This window comes from Portunus trituberculatus, chromosome 47 (assembly GCF_017591435.1).
Source record: "Portunus trituberculatus isolate SZX2019 chromosome 47, ASM1759143v1, whole genome shotgun sequence".
Taxonomy (NCBI): domain Eukaryota; kingdom Metazoa; phylum Arthropoda; class Malacostraca; order Decapoda; family Portunidae; genus Portunus; species Portunus trituberculatus.
In genome coordinates, this window is record NC_059301.1 from 14077254 (window position 1) to 14089712 (window position 12459).

Consider the following 12459-nt stretch of genomic DNA (forward strand, 5'->3'; position numbering starts at 1 on the left):
ATGATAATAATAATAATAATAATAATAATAATAATAATAATAATAATAATAATAATAATAATAATAATAATAATAATAATAATAATAATAATAATAATAATAATAATAATAATAATAATAATAATAATAATAATAATAATAATAATAATAATAATAATAATAATAATAATAATAATAATAATAATAATAATAATAATAATAATAATAATAAATAATAATAATAATAATAATAATAATAATAATAATAATAATAATAATAATAATAAGAAGAAGAAGAAGAAGAAGAAGAAGAAGAAGAAAAAGAAAAAGAAAAAGAAGAAGAAGAATAGGTGAATAAATGTGTGGTTCAAGGTACATATATAATGGCAGTGTGGTATTTTATGTATATATGAATGTATATTGGCTGTCTTCACTTGAAATCTTTCGATATAAACACAAAAATTTATTACCAGTGTATATTTCAATTCCTTTATCTTTTTTCTAAGTCTGTCAGTAGTAAATTCCAGTATATTGATCTATTTATGCATTTGTGTATGCATCTGTGTATGAATGTAACATATATCATGTATATATTCTTCTCGGAATATTTAACCCCTTCAATACTGGAGCACATTTTTACCTTGAGATTTGTGTAAGATTAGAGCATTTTATTGACATTAACAAGGGTTTATGGAGGTCAGAAGATTAATAGCCACAGTCTTCACCATTTTAATCCCCAACATAAGTTTCAGAAGCTGTATAAAACGAGCATATAGTAACCAGAATGAATATGGAAGTGTGCCATGGTACTGAAAGGGTTAAGATATAAACAACAAGCTAATTTCCAGTGCATGTCTCAGTTTTTTCCTCTTTTTTCCGAACCCATATTTTCCTCCCTTTTTTCCACGAGTCTCTGTCATTCATAAAGGTGACTGCCCGTGACCACCAGCGGGGAATGTACGTCACCCAAGGGGCCATTTAGGTGACCGTCCTCTCATTAATTCCTTCTCTCTCGCATTCACCCTCCCTCCCTCGGACAGTCTTCTTCATTGCAATCGTGTATTTTCCTTAGTTTTATCACTATTTTATGAATGTGTTTTGTAATTGTAAGCTTTTATTTAATGTTTCCTGCTGTTATCACTTTGTTGTTCTTTTTTTCATTGTAGATTGTGCATTTTACTTATGCTTTAGTCTCTCCATATATGCTAACAGTAACTACCAGAAAAAAAAAAATACATAGATGGAGATTGAGAAAAATGAATGGGAAAACCAAGGCCAGGTTATGAAGAGCTGTGGGTAATGAACACAAAACACAGGAAAATTATGATGCACTTTCATATGAGGCGAGTGAAATACGGGAGTCATCTCTAAAAAGTTATAACTGAAACTACTTTTGAAATGTTCCCTCTCATCAGCGTTTATGAGGAGATGAGTGAGGCTGCTTGTGTGTGTGAGCTCCGCGTGTGGCGCCACTCATTTGTGTGAAAGTGTGGTGATATTAGACTCAGGAATTATATGGTGGGTATGAAAGTAAGGTATGGATGAGATGAAACCCTAAATTTATGCAGTATTAGCGTGAAAACGAAAAAAATATATGGGAGTTGCAGGTTCCTTCTTAGATTATCACTAGCCATGAACACATACTTAGAAACCACAATAACTTCCACTATGGTCTGGTAAAAGTAGTTAAAATAAGGCCACAAACATCACAAAATATAGACCTTATTTGCACCTACTCCTATACATCTTGACTATAAAACAGAAACCCATGTTTCTCTACACATACCAGGCCGGCAATCCTACACGTGACGTCCCAAACAAGACACCACACACTTACACACTCACACACATATTATTGACGTTCTCACCCCGTGAACTGCAGTGGAAACTGATAAACAAACGAAAAAAATATTGAAGAAAAACAGATAAGAATAAAATCCACCAACACTTACCTAAGAGCGTACTGTTGGTGATGATTTGAAAGATCTTGCCGGGATCCATTGCTGCCTGAGGTGGTGGTGGTGGTGGTGGTGGTGATGGTGGATGTGAAGGAGAAGTTACGTCTCAAGTAGCTGTGGTGAGATAGCAGTAGCAGAGGTGTTGGTAGTGGCAATGTGGTTTCTCAGGGTGGGTAAGCCCGTTCAGTAAACCTTCTGCTACGGGCCATCCTTGTACAGTTCTCAGCAACACTCGTATGCTAGTTCTTAGTTACCACACTGTTCTGTCTGTTATGTCTAAACTCAATACTTCAGTCTGGTTTTGTGTGTGAATGACAGGAATCAGTTTTTTCTCCTCTTACTCTTTCGTTCTGTTTGATGTGGTTGCTTTAAGAAAACTCCTGTCTTCTGCTCCCTGGGCGACGCTACATGACCTCGATCTTGCGGCGTCGATGTTAGCCAGTCACTCGTGCAGTCAGTCTGGTCGCTTTAAAAGTGTTCCTTCACTCTTCCCGAAACTGATGGAGGGCTCAGCTTCACCTTAGCGTTTTTCAGACTCCTTAAAAGAGAAAAGGAAAGAAAACTAAAGCGTAAGTTATAAAATAAAAACAAAGCATGAGTCATGAAAGTTAATCTCTTAATCAATGAAGACATTTTAACATTCTTCTTAAAGTCAGTGGAAGATTCAGCTCCACTTTAACTCTTTTCGGACGCCTTGAGAGGTATAATTGAAAAAAAAAAAGGAAAGAAGAGCGTAAAAGTTAATAAATGTCCATCATCTTTCCAATCTAGTCCTTCTCTCTCCCCCATGACTGTCTTAACTTTACTTCAAAGCTTCCTTGAAACTCTTAATGCGAAAGGGGAAGAAAAGCAAACCCCTTAATTCAATAAAGTCAGTAATTCAATTTATTCGTTAGTGAGATGTTCCTTCACTCTTCACAACACTTTGAAATAACAACCAAAAACATTTAACAGAGAAAACCAGTAAAAGCAAGTCGACAAAAATCACTCCAAGTAATTCATCTCAGAGAAAAACGACAAGAAAAAGAAAAAGATTAGTATGTTTTTTAAAGTCAATGAGAATATTTGCGTTTAAAATGTTGTTTCACCTTTTTCGAAACTGGTACGCCCTTCATCTTTACGTTAAGGTTCTTTACACACACAAGAAGAAAAAAAGGAAATCTAGGCAAACGTCAAAAGCCAACGTCCTCTCTTACACAGGTTGCTCGAACAAACTTTCAGGATCAGAGGAGTGAAGAAAAGAAGAAAAGAATCCGTGTTTATTTCTGTTCATATTCCGTTACTTCTTGCTGCCCTGGCTTACCATGTGCTCTCTCTCTCTCTCTCTCTCTCTCTCTCTCTGGTGGTGGCGCTGGTGGTGGTGGCGGTGTGGTGGTGGTTGCGATGTTGTGTTGATGGAGTGTGATAATAATGACGGACAGTGTACATTCAGAGCTGAGAGTTGCTGTCACACTGACTTAGTATTGGTTGGTTAGTGGTGGTGGTGGTGGTGGTGGTTGTGAAAGTCATGGTGGTGATAGTGGTAGTAGTTATTGAATGCGTTAGGAGAGATTGCTATGCGAGTGACGGTAGTGGTAGTGGTGGTGGTGGTAGTAGTTGTGGTAACACTAGTAGTAGTAGTAGTAGTAGTAGTAGTAGTAGTAGTAGTAGTAGTGGTGGTGGTGGTGGTGGTGGTGGTGGTGGTGGTGGTGGTGGTGGTGGTGGTGGTGACTGGTAGACTGGTAATGGTGCTTGCATGTCACACACACACACACACACACACACACACACACACACACACACACACACACACACACACACATACATGTTCTTCCACTCTGACAACGTCGTTCTTTTGACATAAAAATACAAATGACGTCTAATTATCTCTCTCTCTCTCTCTCTCTCTCTCTCTCTCTCTCTCTCTCTCTCTGGTCCCCTTCTGTTTCTTCTTCATTATTTCTTCAGGAGTCACTAAGTTATTTACAAGTTGACGTCTACTTCACCTCCCTAGAGAAGGAGGAGGAGGAGGAGGAGGACAAGGTGACACAGATAAATACTAACAAATGCAAGACAGTGATTTGTAGAATAAGTCAAACATGAGTCTCCTTCCTTCTTTCCTTCTTTCTTTCCTTCCTTCCTTTCTTTCGCTCTTCTTTCCTTCATTCATTCCCCTTTCTTTCCTTCCTTCCTTTCTTCATTCATTCCTTTCCTCTTTCTTTCTTTTCTTCCTGCCTTCCTTCCTTCATTCATTCCCTCTTTCTTTCCTTCCTTCCTTCCTTCATTCATTCATTCCCTCTGTCTTTCCTTTCTTCCTTCCCTTCTTCCTTTCCTCCTTCACTGATGCATTCTTCTTTCTTTCTTTCATTCCTTCCTTTCCACTTTCCTTCCTTCTCTCCATCCCTTCTTTCCTTCCTTCCTTCTTTCCCTCCTTTCTAAGATTAACAAGAGCCACAAATCTTACTGTGGTCACCCTCGTCACAATTACTCCATCCATCTTCAAAATTGATAAATCTTTTGTGCACATACATACGTACATATATACAAATCGATCCAAATTCTTAAATAAAAAATACTTTGATCTCTCGCCACAATTACTAACCAAGGCCACACAAATTATTAGTTGGGTTTCTATAAGTGTTTGTTTCCTATTGATAATGAGAAGGTCTTGAATGGTTACTACTATCATAAAGACACTATTGAAAACACCCTCATTGTCTCTCAAAATGCTTTTTCTCATATGTTACTTTATATTTCTTTCTTTAATCTTATATGTAGATACTTTAAATCAGCGAGCAAATATGTGTCTTTTCTTTATCTTTCTTTGTTAATCCTGGTCAGACCCCTTTTTTCAGAGAGACGGTGGGAAAGAGAGAGAGAGAGAGAGAGAGAGAGAGAGAGAGAGAGAGAGAGAGAGAGAGAGAGAGAGACTAATGATAAATACAAACAAATAATTCTCTCCCCTCTCCTCTCTCTCTCTCTCTCTCTCTCTCTCTCTCTCTCTCTCTCTCTCTCTCTCTCACACATATTCCTTCATCTCCCCATCCTTTACTCCTTCCTTCCCTTCTATTCTATTCCCTTCCTGTGCCGCGTGAAAGTTTCTTAATTAATTATGCAAATCACAAAATTCTGTCCCGCGCCAGCATTCAATATGTGCATGATTACAGACAGCGCTCGCTCCCAATCATGCATACCTCGTGGCCCGCTAATGAAAGGCCCCCCACCTCTTCCTCCTCACTGTGAAGCCTCCGGGGAAAAATAATGCGAGGACTTGGGAGAAATGCTATTGTTATATTAGACTTGTGGGAGTGACGGCGGTGGTGGTAGTGGTGGTGGTGATGGTAGTGGACGTAGCAGTGGTAGTGGTGGTGGTTCGTGTGAGGGAAATTACTTGCGTGTGTGTGTGTGTGTATGTGTGTGTGTGTGTGTGTGTGTGTGTGTGTGTGTGTGTGTGTGTGTGTGTGTGTGTGTGTGTGTGTGTGTGTGTGTGTGTGTGTGTGTGTGTGTGTGTGTGTGTCTGTGTGTGAAATGAGTTTGATGCACATATGCTGTACACTCACACATACACACACATACACGTAGGAGGAAGAGGAGAATAGTTTACAAGCAAAGAAAAAAAAGGATAAAAGAAATAGGAAGAATGTGGTGAAATTAATAATGTTGAGGAAATTATATCAAATAGTGATTAATGGAGGTGTGAAATGAAGCAGGAGGAGGAAGAAGAGGAGGAGGAGGAGAAAAATTAAAAGGTAAAAGGAGGAGAAAAGAAGAAAAAATAAAAAAAGAAAGAAGGAAGAGAAGCAGGAAAATTAGGAGCAAATAAGGAAAAGAAAGAAAAGAAAAAAAAGAAAGAAGGAAAAGAAGTAGGAGGAGGAGATGGAGAAGTACATGAGCAAGAAAAAAATATCTAAAAAAATAATACAACGAAAATATTTATAAAAGTGACTTCAATATTTAAGAGATCTAAAATTTTACAGTAGACAGATAGACTCTAAAACGAGCACACATTGTATGGCGGGACAGACAGAACAGGTGAAGGACAGAGAAGCAGTTTATAGGTAAGAGATTGGCTTGTTAAAGGCACATATAGAAATTCCTGGCTATGATAAATTGATTCATCGACTGATCTAAATTTTATTCACAGGATATGATTTTTTTTTGTTCCTTTGTTAATTAATCCCTTCAGTACTGGGACGCATTTTTTACCTTGAGTTTTGGACTTTAAAGTATGATTAGACGATTTTATTGACAATAGGAACAGTCCATGAAGGTCAGAAAATTAACCCCTTCGATACTGAGATGCAATTTTATCTTGAATTTGGGTATGATTAGACGATTTTACTGACATTAGGAATGGTCTATGAAGGTCAGAAAATTAACCCCTTCAATACTGAGACGCAATTTCATCTTGAGTTCTGGGTACGATTAGACGATATTATTAGCATCATGAAGGGTTATCGAGGTCTGAAGATTAATGGCCAGTCTTCATTATTTTAATCGGCACAAGTTTTTGAAGCTGTATAAAATCACCAAATAGTAACCAGAACGAATATGAAAACATGTCCTGGTACTAAAGGGGTTAAGTTTTATATATATAGATAGAGAAGGAAAATTGTTAATAAATAAATATAAATAGTAAATATAAATAAATGGTAAATATACCACGTGGGCTTTTCACGGGAATTTATGGGCTAAAGGGGATACTTTTTAGGGTACCTCCTATCTCAAAGCCCACCCGCTAGGAAACCGTTGCCCTGAGTGAGGAAGCCCAACCTGCACTCAGACCGTGGACGGGTTGGGCTTCCTCACTCAGGGCAACGGTTTCCTAGCGGGTGGGCTTTGAGATAGGAGGTACCCTAAAAAGTATCCCCTTTAGCCCATAAATTCCCGTGAAAAGCCCGCATGGTATAAAAAAAAACAATGTGGTGGTGGATGTTTAGGGTAGACAATAATCTGGTTGTCAGTACTGAGTCAATACGAAGCTAATACAGTATCTTAGAGACATATGCACAAATAACCTAATAAACTTCCCTTAAACAACAGAGGACCATTTTTTCCGGCTACGTTATTGATTCATTTAATTCTCCTCCAAGTTGTGTACATTTAAAATACTAATGAAAATACTTAATCTTCTCACGTCTATCATCATGACCACTACTACCACCACCACCACCACTACCACTTCACTTTATTCTAAAATACTTTTGCTTTTTTCTCGGGAGCTTCTAAAAACACACGACATTTAACGATGTTTCCATGACTATAGTGATAAATAAAACAACATTGTGCACATTCAGTATTAAAACCACCCTTGAAAACCATACAAATCATCACTGTCGCTTCTGAAAAAAAAAAACAGTCTTGGGAGAGATAGAGAGAGAGAGAGAGAGAGAGAGAGAGAGAGAGAGAGAGAGAGAAAGGAAGGAGGGCTTGTGAACCTTTTTCGCACAAACTTCCTGACTGACGAACGCCATAAAGTTTCATAACACAGTAAAACTTACATAAAGCGTCACAAACAGAAGCAAAAGTACGTGGGTGTGGGAACGGAGGGATGAGCAGCGCTAGTGGCAAGGTCAAACTTATTATGAAAGCAACGCGAAAGACACACCAAAGAGGAACAGGAGAGCAGAGGAGCGGACAACCAGCGCGGGTCGAGTCAGGATCACAATAGCACTCGGCCCGCCTTACCTTCCCCACCTCACTCAGCGGCCGACACTGACAGACTCCCCACCTCTCTCTCTCTCTCTCTCTCTCTCTCTCTCTCTCTCTCTCGGGCGATGGCGGAGGTGGTATTGGTGGTGGTGGTGGTGATAGCGTTGATATTGGTGGTGGCAATGATAAAAACAATGGATGGATGGAGAGAGTTTAAGAGAGCAATGATCACTTCAATTTCGAGGATAAAAAAGAGACTGAAATGGTACAGACTCATTTAAAAGAACAGAAGAGTTATGTGACAGCTGGAGAACGACGGAACTGACAGTGAGTGGCTGGGAAAGACGGGGCAGGAAAAAAAAACAGAAGGAAAATTATCAAGAAATATTTGTGCTCTTCTTCGTCTTCCTCTTTTGAGTCAAACTGGCGTGTAAACCGACCACGGTGAATCATGTTTATAAATACCACACTTATAGCGACATCGGGGCAACAGGAGGTCAAATAGCAAGCTATCGCACCATTTTCATTACAGTTATATGAACAGTTGAGTAGTGAAGGTGGTAGATAAAAGGTATTCCTGAGGCCACCTGAGATTTGTCTTCTATGTTCAGTACTCAATTACTAAAAGGAGTTACTTTTTTGTACTGAATTATGGGATATTACAGTCCATATTCACACCACAACAATTTTCCAAGACCACAGAGACGACTAGTCGAGTTTTCAAGACAGTTTCTTCTTTCAGTAAATTAGAAATCTTGTCAATCTATCACCAGAATCATAAGATTACTCTTAAAGACACGAACATCTTTAACTGGAGCCTCTGGAAAGCAGTGAGTGAGTGGTGAGAATGCAAAGTGTTTCAGATACGGGTCTAAATGGTTAATCTTGCGTTGTTTTTCCAAACAGGAAGCTACTACGCCATTACTGAAGGTAACTATTTAGTGTACTGAACTATGGGAAATATTGCAGTATTTCTCCTATTTAGCTATGAAAACTATTGGAACTCCTAGCCGTTGTAAAGTTATGGAAGTGATAATAAGCACATGAAAACTTGAATTGTTCGTAATGAGAACCACGAAATATTACACAATTACCACGAGGAAAATACTGAATTTTGAAATACGAGAGAGAGAGAGAGAGAGAGAGAGAGAGAGAGAGAGAGAGAGAGATACCTTGCCCTTTCACGCTTCGTTATTGTAGTAATGACACTAGAAAAAAAAATTGCGTCACACTCCACAAACACCAGGCACTTGTTCGGCTTTGCTCCTCCTCCTCCTCTTCCTCCTTCTCTTTCTCCTCCTCCTCCTCCTAATTTTAATCCTCATCGTTGTCTTTGTCGTTCTCTATCTTTTTTTCTTTTTTGTCCATTTTTTTGTCCTCGATTTTTTTTTTTTTTTTTTGTCATCGTTGTCGTCGTCTTTAGCCGGCTCCTCCTCCTCCTCCTCCTCCTCCTCCTCCTTTTCCATATTTTTGTGTATTCCGTTTTCCTTGGTTACTACTTCTACTACTACTACTACTACTACTACTACTACTACTACTACTACTACTACTACTACTTGGTACTACTACTTTTACTACTACTATCAGCATTATTATCGGCAGCAATAGCAGCAGCAGCAACAACAGCAGCAGTAGTAGTAGCACACCCTGATCCTGATCACCGTGGCGTACTCCGCCCTGCAGGAGTACTTTCCTGACTGAGTGGGGTAGCCTGTCCCACTGGACACACGGTTGCCCTGTGGGGGATGGGGGAGGGAAGAGGGGGGAGTGAAGGCAGCCGGGAAGGGGTGGGAGAGCTGCCTTGGGAGGGGAAGGGAGAGGAGGCCAGAGACAGGCCAGGAGGCTGTCCCGCGGGAGAGCAGGAGGGAGGGGCGGCTAGGGCCAAGCCAGGAGGTTGTCCCACGGGAGGGGAGGAGGGAGGGGCAGCCAGGGCCAGGCCAGGAGGCTGCCCTACAAGTGGGGAGAAAGGAAGGACGGTCAGGGCCTGGCCAGAAGGCTGTCCCGTGGAAAGGGAGGAGGGAGGGGCGGCCAGGGCCAGGCCAGGAGGCTGCCTCACGGGAGGAGAGGAGGGAGGGACGGCCAGGGCCAGGCCAGGAGGCTGCCCCACGGGTGGGGAGGATGGAAGGGAGGCCAGCGCCTGGCCAGGAATGGGCCAGGCCTGTAGACTGCGTTTGTCCCAATTTTGTCTGTCTGATTTTTTGGTCTCTAGATTTCATCCAATTTTTACTGTCTCTAGATATTTCTTCATATTTTTTTCTTAATGAATCCTTCCCTCCAATTTATCCATCCACCCAGAAGACTGGACAAAGTTAAGGAAGATGACAGGTCTCTACTCCAATCCTTTCATTTATATCTCTCCTCTTTAAACTACTTTGAAAGGCATTCTGCAACAAGCTACATAGCGAACGAGACAGAGAGAGAGAGAGAGAGAGAGAGAGAGAGAGAGAGAGAGAGAGAGAGAGAGAGAGAGAGAGAGAGAGAGAGAGAGAGAGAGAGAGAGAGAGAGAGAGAGAGAGAGAGAGAGAGAGAGAGACTTAGGTCCACATTCTGAAACACACAGCTCTCATCATTACTTTGACAGGTTATAGAGATGACAGGCCACAATCTCAAGAATATGCCCTTGTTAATGAAATGGAAATCTTGTAAATCTCTTGCTAGAACCACAATAACACCTTTGATCCCTTTGTACATCATCTAGAGCAGGGGTTCTCAACCTTTTTAATCTTAATATGTACCCCTCGAAGTCTTTCAGTATTGATCACGTACCCATGCATGGTTTATTGACTTAGTTTATTAAGTTTAATTTGTGTTATATATGTGGAACACAAAATTTTTGATTAATATTAGTATGTTTCTATGAGGTAGTGTCGATAGGAACTGGTACCTCACAGGGAGACACTATATGTGACTTACATTCAATACATTTACCAAAAAGGAACTATATCAGACAATTCTTGATCATTATGGCAGTGAACTAGTGTTGCTTCCAGCTAGTTGCAACTTGTAACTAGTGATAGTGATAAATAAGTCACTGTGTGTGTGAATAACATAAAATAATAAATCGGAATAAATATTATAGGTTTGCAAGGTTGTGTGGCAACTGTAATCCAAGAGAGCTTCCTCTCAAGTTATATAACTCCAAGAGTTTCCTTGTTAACGTTGTTAACGTGTCCTGGTTCTAGTGAAGGACACATCCAGCCTAGCACATGTAGGCCACATTGTATACTATAAAATAAATTTGCAGTTATTCAAAGCTGAAGTATTTTGAGAAACCTGCCACGTACCCAAAAAATTCCTCTCAAGTGCCCCTGGGGGTACGCGTACCCCAGGTTGAGAACCCCTGATCTAGAGCCTTGTGAAACCAGGGCAGACACAGCATTTTGTTTCGCAATGTAAACCTTCATTTCTCTCAGATGGACCCAGGATGTTCATGTGTGTAGGAGCTGGGCAGAAATATCTCACTAACCTGAAGCTGGTGGAGTGTGGGAGGCGATGGAGGGCAACAGTATCCCGGAGAGGCTGCTGACACTGCCGACACAGCCTCCACCAATGACCCGTCCAAGGCTCAGGTCAATCTTGCCTTTCAAACGACTGGGTTTCCCGCAAGGCAGTGGTGATGATGCTGAACAGAGGGAGGCGGATCAGTAGTAGTACGTTAACAATCATTGAAAGCTTACTATTCACTATTCATTGGATCCACTTGCTGAAAGGTTGGGTGGAGTGAGATGAAGCCGCACCGCCCCGCCCTTTCAGCTCCTCCATGGCACCACTTTACTGACATTAATTAAGTAGCGATTGATGACGCTTTAGCTTGGTGCAGGAAGATGTGTGTGTGTGTGTGTGTGTGTGTGTGTGTGTGTGTAGTAGTAATAATAATGGTTGTGGTTGTGGTGGTGTTTTGTATAATAGGCCTATGTAATTTGCATAGTGACTATTTCTATGGTTTGGTGTTTTTGCCTGGTAGTTGCATTTATGGAAGTTTCTGGTTGTGGTATTATGGTGGTAGTGGTGTGGTATGGTATGGTATGGTATGGTATTATGTGGTGGTTACGGTGGTGTGATGTGAGTGGAGGTACTGTGGTGGATTTTCATGAAGTCAAGTGGCGTGTGTGTGTCTGTGTGTGTGTGTGTGTGAGGGAACAATTTCAATGGTGTGTCTACATGTAGCCTGTAATAATTGGTGTGTTAACCCTCAACTCTTTTGTTTACTTATTTTATCCTTCCATCTTTTCATCTCTAGCCTATTAATCTTCCTACTGCCTTAACTCTCGCACTGCATATCATTGTCATTATACTGAATTCACAATCTAGGTATTGCTCTCTCTCTCTCTCTCTCTCTCTCTCTCTCTCTCTCTCTCTCTCTCTTTCTACGTATATCATGTTCTCCCAATTCTAGTGGTTTATTCTCCCATGTTTATAACACTTGATATAGTAATCAGTAATATTCTGCCTTTTATCGACTTTAACAGACTATAGCATTAGTTCTTAACCTATAAATGGCGCGCCTCCCTTACGTAAGGGCCAGACAGTAATTTTCAATGGGTGCACGAACCCTTACAGGAATTTCTCTATCTATAGTTGTCATTCTCTGAACGAGACCATGATCAAGTAATGCGACGTTTATGAAAAATGTTAAAGTAACGCCGGCCTTTTCTTTAAAATCTGAGATGGCATTGCATTCGTGGATGCAAGGATGGGTGTGGAAGAAAGGGAAAATCCCTAAAGGTGCCGTGGTAGTAAAAAGATTAAAAACTATTGGACTATAGTCAGAAAAATGCAAGATAATAAGTTTTTAAAAAGCGCACAATAAAGTCGACGAAATGGCAGAGAAGTAAAACAAGTAATATGATAAAAATTGCAGCATGAACCAAATAATCATTGAAAAATATTC

At 40.3% G+C, this 12459-nt stretch overlaps 2 protein-coding genes across 3 annotated transcripts in view; both read right to left on the reverse strand.

Moving 5' to 3' along the window:
- LOC123498044 (putative neural-cadherin 2) overlaps window positions 1–2469 on the reverse strand; it is a 54258-nt gene extending 51789 nt beyond the window's left edge. For both annotated transcript variants that reach the window (XM_045245122.1, XM_045245123.1), the window contains exon 1: window positions 1932–2469. In XM_045245122.1, the coding sequence (XP_045101057.1) occupies window positions 1932–1980 (49 nt within the window). In that variant the 5' untranslated portion in view covers window positions 1981–2469. The remainder of the gene's footprint in view (window positions 1–1931) is intronic.
- Window positions 2470–9225: 6756 nt separating this feature from the next.
- On the reverse strand, window positions 9226–11330 carry LOC123498154 (vegetative cell wall protein gp1-like). Its single transcript, XM_045245324.1, has 3 exons — window positions 11306–11330; window positions 11035–11190; window positions 9226–9518 (listed from the first exon to the last, which is right to left on the reverse strand). The coding sequence occupies exons 1-3, from the start codon at window positions 11328–11330 to the stop codon at window positions 9226–9228; spliced, it is 474 nt and encodes a 157-aa protein (XP_045101259.1).
- Window positions 11331–12459: the final 1129 nt, after the last annotated feature.